Source organism: Ascidia mentula, chromosome 9, assembly GCF_947561715.1.
Source record: "Ascidia mentula chromosome 9, kaAscMent1.1, whole genome shotgun sequence".
Lineage (NCBI taxonomy): Eukaryota > Metazoa > Chordata > Ascidiacea > Phlebobranchia > Ascidiidae > Ascidia > Ascidia mentula.
Genome location: NC_138574.1, coordinates 13382057 through 13400708, shown reverse-complemented (window position 1 = coordinate 13400708; position 18652 = coordinate 13382057). Strand labels below are relative to the sequence as shown.

Below are 18652 nucleotides of genomic sequence, written 5' to 3'. Positions count from 1 at the left end.
AACAACACGAACAGAAAAGCAAGAATCGTTTGAAATTATTTTTGGGGAGTTCGTGAGATGCTTCACGTTATTTCAAAAAAAAACAGGATGTTGTATTTGGCGTCTGCATCAGTCATTACATGTTTTATGTCAACCGCTGTATAAACCATTTACATTGGCGTATTTGCTGAGAAACACTAGCGAGGTATTTGTTAATCACAAATCAGTTATTAGAGCCATGGTTTTGTTCAGCCGTTACCCAGACCTTGAACTTCCAAATGTGAACTTTGGTGAGTTGATGTTGCAGCTTATCGACAGACGGGACAAAAAACTTGTGTCAATAGTAAGTTGTTAGAATATTTGCATGTGGTTACGCTTAACTGTAGCTGATTAACATTGAATGGAAGGTCACTTTATAGAATGATGGTAAAGTAAATTTTTGCATTTTATGGTAATCTGAACTTGTTCAGCATTATCTTGGTCAAACGTCAAAAACCTAATAATTTGTGCTATAAATGTAGCAAGTTGTTATCATAGTGTAGGCCTTCAGCACTCAACAACCGGTCGTGTCAATATAGTGACTTGGTTCTAAAAATCTCCTTTTAGATCGACTTGGATGACGATGAAAAATCTTACACCAACGAAGAAGTCGTCGCGGCTTCGAAAAAATGTGCAAGTGCATTTTATCGAATGGGTTTGAAGAAGGGCGATGTTGTGGCGCTTTGTCTTGGGAACTGTCTCGAGTTCGTGTTTATTTCCATTGGGGCGTTTCTGTGTGGAGGAGTTGTGGCCACCAACAACCCGTTATACACAGAAAGTACGGATGTATTTAAGTGGTTGAGCATTTACTACTTGGTTACAGTAATCTTGCCGACGAAGTTGCTACGCTGAAGTGTTCAAGCTATGTGCTACATACATATTTACAGTTTTACCTTGTTTTATACATTAAACCCAACAATAGCAATGAGAAAATCTGCTTATCAAACTTAGGTGACAAAATTATGTGATTTTTGTTTAAATACTGCTCCATTCAGCCGAAACTGGAAGTGGTGACGTAATGCCAACACCTGATAACGTTATGAATCACGTTGCAATTGTGGGATTCTTACCTCCAGCATATAAACACATAAAACGTCCTCAAAATTAAAACTACTTTGTTTAGCTGAGCTGACTCACCAGCTGTCAAAACTCAAGCCCAAGTTTGTCATTGCTCATTCCACCAACTACGACACTGTGACCAAAGTTTGTTCGTCATTGCCCACTGTTAAGGTAAACGCATATGAGCTTCATGGATTTTAACGGTGTTGTTAGTTCATTGAAAAAACGCTTTCATGATTAATAAACAAGGTATTTTGTATATTGGACGTTAACAAGATCTTGGAAAAGACAATTACCTACGATTTCATTAATAAAGTTGCTGTTAGTATTGTCCAATAAAAAAAAACTGCATTCGAATTAGGTTTCTATTCTAATTTCTAAGTGGATGGTATTTATTGTATGAGTAGGCGATAATCACCATCGAAGATGAGGGACCAAGCAAATATACATTTAAGAAATTTATTTCCTTCGGAAAAGTGTCAGGTGCTTGTTTTAATTATGTCATCTTTCTGCAATTATTTTCCTACTGACCTAATTTTGTTCAAAGCATTTGCCTCAGAATATTATTGCCCTCTGTGTTTGGAATATTATTCCATCTTGTGTGTAACAATCAAAAAAAGAATTGTTAGAATGCGGGGTCACCAGTTAAGCGAGACCAGCTTTTGTTTCGAGCACGCAAAACGAGTCTTTTAAAACGCACGCGAACGGCAGTTTTAAAGGTCGAAACACAAACGAGAAAAGGGCACACGCTTCGGTGCACATTGTTTGTGACACGTTTTAATGAAATCGCCACAAAACAAAAATTTTAATAAAATTAGCGAAACTTTTCGATGGAAAACAAATGTTCTTGTTTGGTTCTCATACAGACTATCCATTGCCAGTGCAAGTGGGTTCGGAAGATAATGCCCTGGTGTTTTTCTCCAGTGGAACAACCGGATTGCCGAAGGGCGTTTTGCTAAGTCATCGAAATTTTACCATGTCAATGTTTGTCACATGGTTCGTTCACTTTGAGTTTCTGCAAATAGAATTTTTTTTTTAGAAGTCGCATTACTTTTCTTTAGTTGGTGCTAACATCGGCCTTTAATACCACCCACGCCTGCTTGGGAGAGTACACATTAATAGGTCTTATTGTATTTATTAGAATTAATTCAAATGCTTTTATAGACAGAATTATTATCAAACATTTCCCGCTTGTCGTTTCTCCTTTGCTTTTGCGAAATATAATTTTTTTTTCTATTATGGCTTCAATAATAGCGTAGATGTAATGTTTTCCAGGTTTTAAAATGTGTGACTTTGTCTTTATTAAACATCCCAACTCTGGATAAATCCAAGCGACAAACTTGTTGCCCTTTTTCATCACGATTCATGTTTTTGTAGTTACTGGCCGGTTGTTGCCGTAAATTGCCGATCTTTCGCCGTCATCCCATGCTTTCACATATTCGGCGCACTAAGCCTTCTTTCTTCCGCTGGAATTGGGCCAACCATATGCATAAGAAAACGTCTGGATGTCATGCAGATGCTGATGGACATACAAAAGTGCAAGGTAAAGTTGGATTTCAATCACTTTATAAACAAGTAGCAAATGTCGGTACGTACCAATAATATGACCTACCGCCAAGTTTGTCTCTAAAAAAAACATTTTATGTCAACTCTATATATTACGTCACATGGTTATTGGGAAAGGCACGTTTTTAACAAATGCAAACTCCACTTAGAAGTAGTTGAAGTAACAAACTCTAATAGTGTGTGCTGTGTTCACTTTACAGAAACTGACGATGCCCATGTATTTGTAGATAAATTTCATGCCCGTTGCTCCCCCTATGATAGTGGGTTTGAGCAAGCTGCCACCAAACCTCGGAATCGATATTTCGTCATTGCGCGTTCTCTTTTCTGGTGGGGCATCTTTGCCAACGGCTGCTGTTAAAGAAGTGGAAAAGAAATTGAACCTTTATATTATCCAAGGTGAGCAACTTCTGGTTTTTGCAATTAGTATAACTGATTGTGTATTCAAATTATAAAATGTTTTTTAACACCTCATAAACAAACAACTCAAGGTATTTGGTCCAACGATCAGTATTATCAATAGTATTCAGGGTCGAAACAGCGGCCTTATAGGTGGAAACAACGGCAATTATTGGATTCATTGATCAGAATTGTTCTTCTGGCCCTTGCAGCAACAAAAAGACAGGCCTTGCAGCAAAAATGACAGTATATTGGCTTCATGTTTATCTAGTCTTTTCATTAGAATAAAAACAAGTTCAGATTAAAGCAAAATATGACAATTAATTGTATCTTGTCTTGCTGTGCAGGCTATGGAATGACCGAAGCATACCCTATGTTGGTACATTTCCACACGGATGGTCCACGTGATGCCGCTGGCTGTGTTATCCCAAATTACATGTTAAAGGTTATTATGGAATTATCATGAGCTGTTTTTAAACATTTGTCATGTGATGCCCAAGCCAACTGCAAGTTCCCTGATAAATGATCAGAAAAACACTTTTTTTAAAATGTACCAAACGCTTGACTTGATCCTGAAGATGGTTTTGAGGTTTTGATTCCAGTGCACAGACAATTCTTGTCCAAAAGACTCAATGAAATTTTAGATTTGGCAATTATCTTTCAAAAACTTTTTGTTTGAGTAACCAAATAAGAGCGAATGCTGATGACAAAAATTATTAATTGTTTTGTAATTTTGTATGCATTGTAGTTTGTCATATTCTCTCAGATTATAGATCCCGACACTGGAAAAGAACTTGGAGCAAACCAAGATGGAGAAATATGCTTAAGGACCTGTGGTAACTTTTGCTTAATACGTACAACGTCCCTAATGACATCATCAATCAAACAATCTAAGAAAACTTAGTAATTCTTTTACAGGTCATGAGAGGATATTTAGGCAACCCTGAGGCTACAGCAAAATGCATTGATTCCGAAGGATGGTTGCATACTGGCGACATCGGTTATTACGAAGATAAAGAATTCATTTACATTGTTTCCAGAATTAAGGAACTTACTAAATACAAGGCCTTTCAGGTACGTTTATTCTGTTGTACTACAGCCTGTAGAAATTCTCATTACAACACTTCAAGGTTGCGCCTGCCGAGCTTGACGATATCCTGATTCGTCATCCAAAAGTTGCTGACGCAGCAGTAATTGGGATTCCCGATCCTGATGCGGGGGAATTACCGAAAGCATTTGTGGTGAAGAAAGATCCTTCAGTGACAGAACAGGAAATTCACAATTTCATGAAAGGTTGGGTTACAAACTATCTGAAATATCTGAATACTTATCTGAAAAGTCCGTATCAACGACAAACATGATTTAAATCTTGCAGACAAAGTATCCAAGTTTAAGTATCTCAGAGGAGGAATCACCTTCATCGAAGAGATTCCAAAATCTCCCTCGGGAAAAATTCTGAGACGAGTTTTAATGAAAATGGAAATGGAGGCAAAATCCTCTAAAATTTAGATGCCTTTCACATTACTTCGGTAACAATTTCTTTCATCACATGTATTCCGTGTATTATATGTGCATGTAAATATATTTTCAAAAGACACGTCCGAACGAATCAGAATTTTTGTTCTATAAAATTAGATGTGAAATTTTTGCAGAACTCCCACCTTTATATGAACTTGGTATAGCGTTGTTTGTCTTTGTATGATTTCTGCAGGATTGTAAAGTAAATCCACGAATATGACCTGTTTTAGGGCGTTATTTAAAACGTCTAAACAAAGTATTAACACTGCCGTATATCTGACTCCTGATAAAAAGACTACTCTCTAACCCAAAGTCAAACGATCAGTTTAATATATAAAGAACAGTGGCACGAATATTAACAATAAAACGTTACAAACCACGCGTACTAAAGTCTCTATCTGAATTATAGACTGTTAGAAACATAAACTCGAACCTAGTTTGGTGCCCAACGGATGACGGTGATTGTATAGTCACCACAAAGTGGAAGTCTTTGCTTGGCCGTTTGGTCAGCTAAGTCGTCTGATAGTCACACCAGCTGCACTGATGAGACCTTTTAGGTCGAAACAGTGGCCATCTGTCTGCAGCTTATACACATAAACTCGAATGTGTGAAGGAATAATATATTTTACCCAAAGATATGTAGCCTTTATAAAAACTGCATACAGGGTCGTTTGAGTTTGGACTAACCCGTGACTCATTTGAAAAGACAGCTTATTGCTGGAAGTTGTCGCAAAACAGGTCGTTCGGATATTTAGTTGTCTTCCGTGCAAACGAATGAATAGCACGCTTGCCGTAAATGGGTTGAGTTCGTGGCGTGACTGTTATCCACGTTAATAAAAATACAGTTGACGCCACAAAAACACAACATAACATTTGAGAAATATGACGTCGGATACAAGGTTTTCCTGAGCTGTTAATAGCACTTTGCAAAATTACAATATAAAATAACTTTGTGTCAAACGCATTTATTGTTAAGAATACATGTTTCGCGAAAAATAAGCATCTTCAGGTCTTGAATGTTGTTAATAGTATTTATCATATTTACCCAAACGTGTGTTTCCAGGAGTAAGATTATCCAAAAAAATAATATAGCCAGAACAAAATCGGGTTTTGTAGATTATAATACAGCACTGATGATGAGCATAGTGGTGTTTGAAATGTCTGTAAAAATGGTCTGCATAGTAGTTTTGGCTTTCTTGTTTAAAGGTATCTTCCACGTTGTTGTCAAAATTCCTGTTGTGCTTAAAACATACGGTCGGCAAAAACGCAAATGGGCTGGAATATTCGTTCGAGAAACCTTTATGCTGTTGATCACGTTATTTCATAAAGTAAAACAGGATGCAGATTTCGGCGTTTGCATCACTCATATCATGCTTTGTTGCAACTGCTGTAAGCAATATACACAAACTTTGTCAGTATTCTTAGTGTTCGCTACACTAGAGACGTATCTTGTTGACACTACAGAGGTATTTTGTAAATCACCAACCAGTTATTTGAGCCATGGTTGTATTCAGCCGTTACCCAGACCTTGAACTTCCAAATGTGAACATTGGTGAGTTGATTTTGCAGCTTATCAACAGACGGGACAAAAAACTTGTGTCTATGGTAAGTAGTTAGATAATATACTTGTGGTTACTTTTGAAATTAGCTATAAAAAATACCACGCCATTGCATGGAGTTGTGAAAGTAACAAAAATTTTTGCCTCAATTATGATTGAAATTCAGCATTACCTTCACAATGCATTTGGTCGCGTCCAACCATAGACCATTGCGTTTCAACCTGTTCGTGGACAGGTCTGCACTTTTTTCTGGCAATAAATTTTTATCCGCACAACCAGCCAAACGAATTAAACAGTTTAGATTTTAATTTTTGAAAACCCTGGTGTGTACATCACGAATACTAACACACATGCAGGTAAATAACACCAGAAAAGATAGAATATCCTGGTTACGAAAAGAACAGTATTGTCACAGATATTAGCTAAACCTGTTTACAATCTGCTGCACTTTTTGCAGAAGAAGTTTCAGTTGGTGAATATCATTGATTTTAGTTATTATTGTTCAAGCTTAAAAATCATGGCCAGGGCCTAGGTTGCACGTTCCAGTGGGTTTATGTGACCTTTTCGGTACATGAAACAATGCCGCAGGCAGCAATTTTAAGTGAGATGCAAACAAGAAGTTCCCGAACTAAATTGACTATTTATCACACCATTGTCAACAGCACCCTGTTAGCCACCCGCACAACATTTTTCCATATTCGCACCAGTACTGACGGACCCACAGGTTGAAAAGCATTGCCCTATGTGGTTTATAGTTTATCGAGCCTCGCAGTCGGGTTAGTTTAATCGGCGTTACAAACTGTCTTTGACGCAATAAACTGCTGTAGACTACAAACTTACTTATAAGGAATAATTCTCTTTTCTTTATGCGGTAATTCACGCAGTTCAATTCAACAATGACGTCACAATCGCTTACACAATACAATGTAAGTTAACTTGCAACTGCGTAATTTGTGACATGGTTTAGATGTTATTATCTGTTTTGCTATTGCTTTTCTTGATTATCACTTGTGTTCTTAAAATTACTTTTATCTTTACTAAACAACCCCTCTATTATAAATTAACCTGTACGTAAACTGTTCATTAATGTTCATCAAACGTGAAACTTGTTTATTTGTAATGCTATTATTTTTGTAGTGCACAAGAACATCACTGTCCATACCGGTCGTGTCCATTTTGTTAATTGGTTCAACTAATCTCTTTTCAGGTCGATTTGGACGACAATGAAAAATCTTACATAAACGAAGATGTCGTTGCTGCTTCGAAAAAATGTGCAAGCGCGTTTTATCGAATGGGTTTGAAGAAGGGCGATGTTGTGGCGCTTTGCCTTGGGAATTGCTTCGAGTTCGTGTTTATTTCCATTGGGGCGTTTCTGTGTGGAGCTGTGGTGGCCACCAACAACCCAATGTACACAGAAAGTACGAATGTATTTAAGTGTTATTTTTTTTTTTCATCCACTGGCTACGAAGTCATTGAAGTGGTTATATAATAGATTAATAGTAGAACTCGGGTAATCCGAAATTCATTTGTCCGGTTTCGGCGAAGTTCTGGATTGTTTATTTTAAGCCTGCGGTCGTGTAGTGTTTAGTATAATATCATTCAGATGGTTTTAATTAAACACAGCTAAGACACCTTTGTAACCAGAATGCAAAGAACACCAACACACTTGTATCTAATCTTAGCCATTGATTACCCCTCCAAAAAAGTTTAGCGAAATGACTGTGACATTGTACGCGCACCAATAATGGAAATTATGCCATCATTCTTACAATGGTGTAGAGATCTATGTGTAGTTAAGTAAGAAGTAGTTGCTATGAAAAAACGTGTTACTTTCAACTGGAATTTGCAAATATTTGAAGTTATTTGTACCTTGATGGGAACGAATTAAGCGAATTTCCGTGTCAACTAAATCCGGATTATCCGAGTTCTACTGTATACTCATAGTTGCACGGAATAATCCGCAATACCATAGAGTATGAAAAACATTACATATGTATGACTTGTCATATTTGCTCGTGGATACAAACCCATAAAACGACCCAAAATCCCTTTTGTTTAGAGGAACTGACCCACCAGTTGACTAAAGTCAAGCCCAAGTTCGTCTTCGCTCACTCCACAAACTACGAAACTGTGGCCAACGTGTGTGCTAAGATGTCCACTGTTAAGGTAAGATAAAGACATACAGAGCCCCGGTTTATCAGGAAAACGTTATCTTGGCTGCAAATAATTAAGCGCTGACTGTGTGTCATGATTCGTTTCTTAAGTAACAGGTTCACAGACAGCAGAAAAACACGAGGTGTTTGTTGCGTAAATGTTTTTTTACACTGCAGTTTAGCCTACTTGGTGATGTAACCACATTGCCGCATGCTAAATACTTACGCAATAAAGCCTGTTATGCATTCGGTTTTTGTATAAGTGCTAAACACCTCCTTAAAATATTATATTTGAATTGTTTTGACGCTAAATACATAAATATATTGGATGTTGCGAATATTTATATCTGTTTTGTTGTATTTACTCTTCAGGCAATTATCACCATTGAAAATGAGGGACCAAGCAAGTACACATTTTCGAAATTTATTTCATACGGAAAAGTGTCAGGTGCGCCTCAAAACAATTCATTCTGTTATATCTTGCAATCCACACCATTGGCTTTAATATGTAGTGAACTTTGCCGCTAAAAAAGTTTTTTAAATTCAAATTGAAAAAACTTCTAAGATTTCTAGAGTATAGTACGAGTATGTAAGAGAAAGCCTATTTTCCGCCACCAGTCAATCTTCTGGTGTTACAGACTATCCGTTGCCAGTACAAGTAGGTCCAGAAGATGACGCCATAATATTTTTCTCCAGTGGAACAACCGGATTGCCGAAGGGCGTTTTGCTAAGTCATGGAAATTTCACCGCTTCAATACTGGTTACAAAGTTTGTGATGTGTTTATTTCACATACTGTTGAAAGTTGAATTCACGAACAAGTTAACAGGATTACTGATTAGATTTATAGTTGGTGCTAAATATCAATCTAATATCTTGTTGCAGCCAGTTAACACGCTGATATTTTGAAAACAATATTTGGCGTTGATCATTTCTGCTTCGGTTAACTACACTCAGTGCTGCCATTTGTACATTTCCGATAATGCTGCAAAAATGTGTTTAGAAATATTCCGATGAAAACTCGTTGCCAAGTGTATTTAAAAATTCCATACATAAGCACATGCGAGTGTATTGTCACTCTTAGTCAATATTTACAGCTGAGGAGACTCTTCTACATCTTCCATGTTTTTCAGTTCGTGTCCGGTCGTCGCCATGAATTCTCGATCTTTCGCCGTCATCCCATGCTTTCACATATTCGGTGCCCTAACGCTTCTCGCTTCCTCTGCAGTTGGTCCCACCACGTACATAAGAAAACGTTTGGATCCCATGCAGATGCTGATGGACATAGAAAAGCATAAGGTTAAGTTTTGATTTCAATTACTTTCTAATCTAAATTATCGACATAACTCTGTGCCAGACATCCGCGCTGCTCTATCTTCCAAGATTGTGTTTATTTAAAACAACATACAATTTATGTCCACCCTGTGTGACGTCACATGTTTGCTTGTTTAATTTTGTGACGAATACATAAAGCTAGGTCTATAATGCAGAACACATTGGCTATAAATTGTTGGCGAATTCGTGCATCATAAAGTTGTTCCCATAACTTTATAAGCTTTATTGCAGATAAACCTTGTTCCTGTCGCTCCTCCTATGATAGTGGGTTTGAGTAAGCTGCCACCAAACCTCGGAATCGATCTATCGTCGTTATGCGTTCTCTTTTCTGGGGGAGCATCCATGCCAATAGCTGCTGCTCAGGCTGTGGAAAAGAAATTGAACCTTCATATAAACCAAGGTGAGTGAAATGGGAAAAAAATCGACGCAATCTAATTTAATGTCTGTGAGGTACGTCATTTTTGGCTTCTGCCGTTTACAGAGCGTATTTTAAAAAAACTAAAATGTACACAAGCATATGTCGAAAGACAAGTTTTGTTTTACAAAGCTATAAATTTTGTAGCGATTGAGTTAGTTTCAGTACACAGTTAAACATCAGCTGTATAGAAGATCATGTAGGTCACACTGTTGAGAACCATTGTCCTAACGCGTCATGCTGCGTACAGGCTATGGCATGACTGAAGCAACCCCCATGCTGGCGCATTTCCACACACAGGGTCCGCTTGATGCCGCTGGCTCTGTTCCTCCGAACCACATGTTAAAGGTAGTTTTACTTTTGTAGAATTATCACAACCTAACATTTCGTGACACAAACATTAGGTGTGTAATATAACTGGGCATATATCTTTCAATTACCTTCTGTTTGGATAATTTTGGATAATTAATAGGCGTATGCTACTTATGTGAACGAACATGGTCCAGTGTTTGTATGTATTGTAGTTTATTATATATTCTCTCAGGTTATAGATCCCGACACTGGAAAAGAACTTGGAGCAAACCAAGATGGAGAAATATGCTTTAAAGGACCAATGGTAAGGAACAGAGACAAAATTTCTGATTCCAATTTGACGTCATAAAGCTATAACAGCTTATATTGTTACGTAATGCACTTGATGGCTTCGTTATTCAAATGATCAAAGACAATATTTTGAAACATTGCAATTCTTATTCAAGGTCATGAGAGGATATTTAGGCAACCCTGAGGCTACAGCGAAGTGCATTGATTCTGAAGGGTGGCTGCATACCGGAGACATCGGTCATTACGATGATAGGGATTTCATCTACATTGTTGCTAGAATTAAAGAACTAATCAAATACAAGGCGTTCCAAGTGCGTTTATTTTGTGCTGTAACATATTCGAATTCTAATTGAGACTTTTCAAGGTTTCGCCTGCCGAGCTTGACGATGTCCTGCTTTGTCATCCAAAAGTTGCTGACGCAGCAGTAATTGGGATTCCCGATCCCGATGCGGGGGAATTACCAAAAGCATTTGTGGTGAAGAAAGAACCTTCAGTGACAGAACAGGAAATTCATGATTTCATGAAAGGTTGGGTTACAAACAATATGTATTTTCTACTTACGATCACATTGTATTGATGCCCTTGTTTCTACCATGTTGTTGTTTTCTATCATGAAAACCTTATTTCATACTCTCGCAGACAAAGTATCCAAGTTTAAGTATCTTAGAGGGGGAATAACCTTCATCGAAGAGATTCCAAAATCTCCATCGGGAAAAATTCTGAGACGAGTTTTAATGAAAATGGAAAAAGAGGCAAAATCCTCTAAAGTTTAAAGACCATTTTGCATTGCTTTAGCAACTTCTGTCATAATATATCTATTCGGTGTTGTTTGTACGTGTGTACGTGAATCTATTTAATTAAGATATATTCGAGTGAATTAGAAGTGCAGATATGGAAAATGTTTTGAGAAGTGCAGATATGGAAAATGTTTTGAGAAGTGCAGATATGGAAAATGTTTTGAGAAGTGTAGATGTAAAATGTTGAATAATTATACTTGATTTATTGGTAATAATTGTCTTGTTTTCAGATTCGTTCCTAACGTATGGTTTATAACAGGGGCATAAACCCGTGGTTAAAGTATGGCCGTGTAACAGTTTTCTGCCTTAAATTGGCTCAAATGAAACTCTTAGTGCAAAGCTTTATTAAACGAAGAACATTATTTTGTTTCTTTTCCGCTTTTTAGGCTTAAAACGTGAAAGGCAATCGAACATCTTCTGTAGTGATTACTTCTGTGCAAGATTTTTTTGTTTTTGTACTAAGTGTGATGAAACAAAAGACTTGTCTTTGCTGCCAAATGGCATGCGATATCAATTGGAAACTACATGTACCCTTCTAGTCAAAAAAGTTGGATTCTTAGATGAAAACCTTTCAATATTGTTTCATGTTTTACCTATTGCCGCTTCTATTCCTCTCTGTACTAATCTTGTTTTTCCAATAGCGACAGTCACATGTATTTAACTGCATGGGATGGGATGGGACCATAACTTAACAAAACGTCGCGAAGCTTGAAAAATTTTGCATGGTTCTCTCCAAATGCTCCTCTCTTCGCCTAATAAAAGAAAAAAGGGAAAAGGCAGCTCCTGTGCAGCTGACCGTGTCGCGGCGTAGGTGGGGCTTTTGTTTGTCACATGTCGGCAAAGTGCAGTGAGGCAAAGTTTTGACTCTTAACTGTTGTGTTACAAAGGCACCACACCCTAGCTTACCCGAAAATGCATTCTGCAGTGCTCATTTAAAATATATGCAGAACTTAAACGTTGTCAAGTTTTCTGCGATAAACTATACTGTACATGGCAGTTAAGTTTCTGTGCTGTTTGTATGTAGGCTATAAGGAATGCTGACTAGTGTTTGCTGAAAGAGTTAAGGAACCATTAACCTTTGCATGCTGTTTTTTAGCGGCAGTTGTAGAGTCGTCACGATTTCTGCGGTTGCTACTGTACTAGTCGATTAGCTGAAGTTAAGAATTAGATCAAAATAAAATTGCAAAATGGTTTTGACAAGTCCTTTACCCGACGTTGTTATACCCAAGGTGGATTTCAGCCAGTATGCACTCAATTTAATGAAAACATATGGTGACGAAACTGCATTGGTGAGTATTGTAACCATCAGTTCTTTTTTACTTATTTCCGAGCTTGTGTTGCGTCATAATTATGTTTGTTGCGTTACAAATGTTGCAAGAATGTTGGCATTGTGGATCAATGACACTGCACGTTTGGTGTATCTAAACATCCTGTTTTGTTCTAGAAGTCAGGGTTTCTTAAACTGTGTGATATAGTTGCGTAAATCGCCAGTACGTTGGGTTCCATCGATCGGGAAGATACAACATTTGAAACAGAACGCTGTAGATTAGGAATTAGGACAAAGTTGTGCATGCTAACTTGCGTTAATCGTGGTTTCTTAACTGGTTTTGCTGTGTGGGCCACTACGCCAACTTAGTGAATTCTGATCTCTTGTTGTCTTCTTGCACATTTTTTTGCGATAATCTTCTGTTAATTCATTGCAATCTTCAGATTGACGAGGGCGACGGCGGCAAGGCTTACAGTTACACCCAAATTCTCAACAATGTATTAAAATGTGCAAGCGCTCTAAACAGACTGGGAATCAGCAAGGGGGATGTGGTAGCAACATGCTGTGGCAACTGTGCTGCTTATCCTGTGGTTTTAATGGGAAGCGCATCTTGCGGAGCTATTCTTTCCACTTGCAATCCTATTTACACCAAAGGTATTTTCGATCTGTTTTTTTGGGTTTAAAAATATTTACTACTTGCTGATTAAAAAACAATAAACAACACCGGATCGGTGAACCAAGCCACCCTGGTAGGCTGTCGATCGATACCGTATCTGTGGTAGCGCTTAAGAGCTGTCCAACAGATTGATTTAAAAAGGCTTTATACTCGACTATTTACTACTTGTTTTCGCTCTGCAATTTTTTAATTTTTGACAACCAAGTTTTCAATTGAACGGTTTTAAGTTTGTGGTATGGTTGTTTATAATCTTTGAAACGCTTGTAAACACAGTGTGGTCCAACTGCAGGCCCGCGGGTCAATTTTGGCCCACGATCTAATTTTCGTTTGCCCGAGAATAGTAACCTGACTTGAAACACAGCTTTTTGCGACTGTCTTCGCCCGACCACCAAAATTCCCATGGACACGACCCCTTTTCGTTAAAAGAAGCTGCTCGATTAAGTCGTGTTAACGCGTAATAGCAAATTAGTTTCGTAATTCCGTATGTAAGTATAATCAAGATATTTATTTAACACTGACCGGCGGGACAAACTAACAGTTTGTTAAGGCCCGCTGCGAAATTTAGTTTCATCACTGTTTTAACACCAAACACTTGTTCAGACGAAATCCTGAAGCAGTTCTTGCAATCCGAGCCCAAGGTAGTTTTCGTTAACGATGACAACCACGCTACGATGAAGAAAGTAGCGGAAGTTGCAAAATCCATTAAAGTACGAACAATTAAGTTTATTGCTTTTTTGGTAACCCCTGTGATTGAAAGTTGCGTGTATGGTTTTGCACTAACGAATTTCATTATGACAGTTGTCGCATTAAGTCGTTGTTTTGTGCAAAAACTTACATTTTTAAGTTTTGCGAAGCTGACTTACTGCAAATTACTTCTCACCAAATTATTCTTCCCACTTATCGAAAACGTTAATGTTGCAGTTTATTATTTCAATGGATAGCAACCAGTACGGAATGTCGTTTGACGAATTTTTGGCCAATGGAAACGTCAGAGGTCAGTAGAGAGCAACGTTGTGTGTTGGATTCCATCATATTCGACCAATATTTTGTGCCATAGCAGCAACAACGTTTAGTGGGTTCAAATCTCAATCTTTAAAAGTAAATTGTATTGGATGTATTTGGGTAGTTTAAAGAAGAGATATATGCACACAGCATATTTCTTTGAGACATGGCATAATTTTTAGTTAAAAGACCACCTTATGTCAACGTTTTTCAATTTGATTGCAGAGTTTCCCCGCAATGTTAAAATATCCCCCGACGATATTTTATTGCTTCCGTACTCAAGTGGAACGACTGGTTTGCCTAAAGGAGTGATGTTAACGCATGGAAATGTGGTGGCCGGAATGACCATATCCAGGTTGGTTACAAGATGCTCACTGTTTCATGCCACTATACAAAATTATATCCCAAACAAATACTTTAATGTATGAGCAATATATCTTATATTGTTTTTTCGGAGTCTACGCAGACAGCTGCTGTTATGAGAATGCAGCCCACTGTAGAAAATATATGTCTGAAATTTTATTATTGTAAATAAAATCATACCACCGGGTAATTCCAGCTAATCGAATTATTTTGAACGAACGTGTATGTAGTATTTAAAACCTGAATGCATGGAAACTGTCATTACACACAGTGTTTTTGTGCAGGGCATAGGTTAAACAAGAAACAACAGCTTGCCGACAAAAAAACTAAATTTATCAACATAGTCTGAAAAATGCCTTTGTTGTGTTGTGATGTTTTTTTTAACATGGTTTTATATTTTAATGAATCTAGGGCCTTTGTTCGAGTATCACGATATGACGTAATTTACATGGTGCTGCCTATGTTCCACATATACGGGGCGATTTCGGTCATCTACTGTCTAATGCAGGGGGTAAAAATCATCATTGAACCAAGGTTTGACATGGTCAGCATGCTACAGAAGATACAGAAGTACAAGGTGATGATCGCTTCATCTTATTATAACATTCACCTTGTCTGGCAATAAAGCATACCTAGAACCGATTTGTTTCCAGGAACAATTATAGGAGCAATAAATTTTAAAAATTGGTTTACGTGTAAGTTTTACATGACATACTTGTTTATGGAAATAAAATGCCAATCTTACAGTACTTCAAAAACCGCAACTATGTTGGGTAAAACTTTCATTGAAACAATGCTTAACATAGACATAGAAATCTTTTTTGGTTTTGTATCCGTCCTGTACTTGTGTGGCCTGTCGGTATGGATGTATTTACATGCGATCGCTGAAGGTCAAGCTATGTAATTTTGCACTTAGTGTTGGCCAAGCTGTTTATTTTACTTATATGTTGTATTTGAATAGGAACATACAATTAAAAGCTTATTGACACTGGGCAATCATACGTATGGGATTAAGACTGTTGTTGTAAATAATAATAAACTAACAAGCAGCGATAAAGACTTTCTTGGTATTAATTCACGAGCACTAAAACACATGTTTTTTTCTTTGCAAGTTTTGCGGAACTAAACGAAATGTTCAGAGTATTTCGCCCTGTGGTGCAACAAGTATTGCCTCAATCCCCCGTATTTACTTTGCCATCCGGGTAGCTTGAAATTCATAAACCGTGACCACTAAACTAACACGAAGGGAGCGGCATGGATTTTCCCTGCTGCTCAAAATCGTTTGAGCACAATAAGCCTCTGAAATGTTGTTTCGCACATTTACATTTTCGTCTGTTGTATAGACTGTTGATTAAAAACAAGTCAAAACGATTAAGGAACACCATATACTATGTGATTGGTATTAGATGGCCAACACAGCTTTCTCGCCGTCCTGACCTTTAAAACATCCTCTGTTGCAAGACGAAATCCTATTTTTGGTCGCGAATTGTTTGTGTAATTTTATCCCTGATAATAAAAAAAATTCTCCATCCAAATTTATCCTATGTTCAGGTGACGTCATTCACTGCAGTGCCCCCGATTCTCGTTGCCATGGACAAAATGCCTTTGGCCGATCACTTCGACTTGTCGTCGCTTACCGAGGTGGGGTCCGGAGCGGCGCCTCTGCCAGACGGCATTGCTGAATCCATCGCCAAGAAATACAACTTCGCCGTGGGCCAAGGTATGGGCTGATTCGCGCCAACCGAACCGTGACAGAGTCTATAGTGTTTGTTTGCTGGATATAAGGGCTGATACATAGCTTTTGCATTGTTTTTGCTAAGCTAATAGTAAGGTTTGTAAATCTTAACTTATATGTGAGCAAACAAAGATAAGTTTCTTAATATTTCCAAACCATTAACTTTGTATTGTGAGAGTATTTGCCAAAAGTATTTAAATATATTCGATCATGCAAAACTTTAGAACATCAGCTCAATGTAAATTAATATTGCAGGCTGGGGTCTTACTGAAGCAGTCCCTGCAACATCCACATACACAGCCAAGTGTCCGTCAAAAACAGTCGGCGTCGTTGTACCCAACACCCTTTTAAAGGTGGGACATTTCTTTCGATCAATAAAACGCGAATTGCGAACAAGCGGTTTGTTTTAAGGTTGTTGACACTCAGACTGGAAAAGAACTTGGAGCAAATAAAGATGGGGAACTCTGTCTCAAAGGCCCACAGGTTAGTTGCCATCCATTGCCACGATCCAGACCACCAGAGTGATGATTTAAAAGCGTTTCGGACACATGTATTATCATGTTTGTTCCATATTTAATTGTCTGCTGATGGGCTTATATGAAATAAATTCACAAGCTTTTGTGATATTTTGAGGCAAATTTGCTACATATTGATTAGAACTTTAAATGCTTTGCTTTTGCGGTTTAGAATTTTTGGCAGAATACTTGATATTTACTTGAGGTGTGACTTGTGGCACAAAGGGAAAAGTAACTGTATGTGCTATTGTTGCTGTCAGGTATAGTGCAATTTAGAAGAACTGTCCTTTAGACATGAAAGTTATGTAGATTTTATTGTAACTTTCTTGACGGATGACAGACGACACGTCGGGTAAAATATACTACAGTTTCCCCCCCAAAAAACTCTGTTTTTTGCACGTTAGGTCATGAAAGGATATTACAAGAACCCGAAGGCTACGGCTAACTGTGTGGACAGAGAAGGTTGGTTTCATACTGGAGATGTTGGACATTACGATGAGAAGGGGTTTGTCTTTGTGATTGACCGAATCAAGGAGTTGATCAAATACAAGGGATTCCAGGTGAAGCGGCTGTTTTTCCAATATCAAATACGACTGTAATTCACATGAGTATTTAAATAAAAACACCCGGCACTAATTGTGCAAAAATCAAGACTTTTTTATGTGTGCAAAGTAGTGGCTTTTTGAAGAAGTTTTTGAAAATTAGGCTACAGTTTACTTGGCTCTTTATTAACAGTAAACAAATGCAGCCAGCTTGGATTTTCCAGGTCAAATGAAAATATATTCGCTTTTGTAGGTGGCCCCAGCTGAGTTGGAAGAACTGTTGCTTCGTCATCCAATGGTTGGTGACGTTGGTGTTATCGGCGTCCCAGATGCTGAGGCAGGGGAAGTACCCAAGGCGTATGTTGTCAAAAAAGATGAAGGTCTTACAACTGACGCCATTCACGAATTTATTAAGGGTAAATCTTGTATAAACTTTCAGTTTCAAAACTGTTTCGTTGTGCAGTTTTCTTTTGTGGTAAATACAAAACCTAGTAGTTCAAATGATCAACTAAATCCATTTTTGATAAATTTGTAATTTGTTTCGATACATTTTTGTCAAAAAGTAACTTTAGTGCTTAAATTCACAGACAAGGTGTCAAAGTTCAAATACATTAGGGGAGGAATTACGTTCATTGACGCAATTCCAAAGACTGCAAGTGGCAAAATACTGCGCAGGGACCTAAGGGAGTTGGACAAGGAAAGCAGAAAAACAAGCTCGAAAATGTAATTATGTCACTTTATCGATTAACTGATTCGTTTATGATTTTTGTGCTCGCTCTGATGCTCACATTCGCACTTGCAATACATTAATGCAATTTTGCTGGTTATTGTCGCATGTAACTTCGAAGGAACGTCTGTAGCACAGGTAGCCTATATAAGCATTTTGTGGGGCCAGTCCTGCTTTGAAGTCAGTACATGTCAACTCTCCACAGTCACTTTAAAACAATGTCCATGCGAAAGCACGGTAGGGTATGTCAGGCATATTTATGACCAACAAATAATTCAGACTAAACAAAAATAGCCTGAAGGAATTGTCCAAATATATACACAAAATCATTGTGTGTCGTGACCCTCGTTACAAGTAAAGTTCCCAAAAAAGTATCAGAAACTTGAAGTCAGGCTCAGAGACAGATTT

The 18652-nt window shown here is 37.8% G+C and overlaps 4 protein-coding genes across 4 annotated transcripts; all 4 read left to right on the top strand.

Moving 5' to 3' along the window:
- The first annotated feature begins 217 nt into the window (after window positions 1-217).
- Window positions 218-4548, top strand: LOC145914638 (uncharacterized). Its single transcript, XM_083002458.1, has 12 exons — window positions 218-322; window positions 586-796; window positions 1142-1248; window positions 1485-1560; window positions 1944-2073; window positions 2455-2620; window positions 2871-3039; window positions 3387-3484; window positions 3806-3872; window positions 3944-4113; window positions 4170-4332; window positions 4415-4548. Exons 1-12 carry the CDS (start codon window positions 218-220, stop codon window positions 4546-4548), a joined length of 1596 nt encoding a protein of 531 aa, XP_082858584.1.
- A 1509-nt stretch (window positions 4549-6057) lies between these two features.
- On the top strand, window positions 6058-9160 carry LOC145914637 (uncharacterized). The gene is made up of 5 exons (XM_083002457.1): window positions 6058-6162; window positions 7324-7534; window positions 8176-8282; window positions 8642-8717; window positions 9153-9160. The coding sequence occupies exons 1-5, from the start codon at window positions 6058-6060 to the stop codon at window positions 9158-9160; spliced, it is 507 nt and encodes a 168-aa protein (XP_082858583.1).
- LOC145913023 (uncharacterized) lies at window positions 8952-11393 on the top strand. The gene is made up of 8 exons (XM_083000530.1): window positions 8952-9037; window positions 9401-9566; window positions 9834-10002; window positions 10268-10365; window positions 10562-10633; window positions 10776-10931; window positions 10985-11147; window positions 11260-11393. The coding sequence occupies exons 2-8, from the start codon at window positions 9420-9422 to the stop codon at window positions 11391-11393; spliced, it is 939 nt and encodes a 312-aa protein (XP_082856656.1). The 5' UTR covers window positions 8952-9037; window positions 9401-9419.
- A 1124-nt stretch (window positions 11394-12517) lies between these two features.
- Window positions 12518-18311, top strand: LOC145913017 (uncharacterized). The gene is made up of 12 exons (XM_083000523.1): window positions 12518-12706; window positions 13128-13338; window positions 13961-14067; window positions 14282-14354; window positions 14588-14717; window positions 15137-15302; window positions 16277-16445; window positions 16716-16813; window positions 16872-16943; window positions 17380-17535; window positions 17771-17933; window positions 18105-18311. Exons 1-12 carry the CDS (start codon window positions 12605-12607, stop codon window positions 18242-18244), a joined length of 1587 nt encoding a protein of 528 aa, XP_082856649.1. The 5' UTR covers window positions 12518-12604; the 3' UTR covers window positions 18245-18311.
- Window positions 18312-18652: the final 341 nt, after the last annotated feature.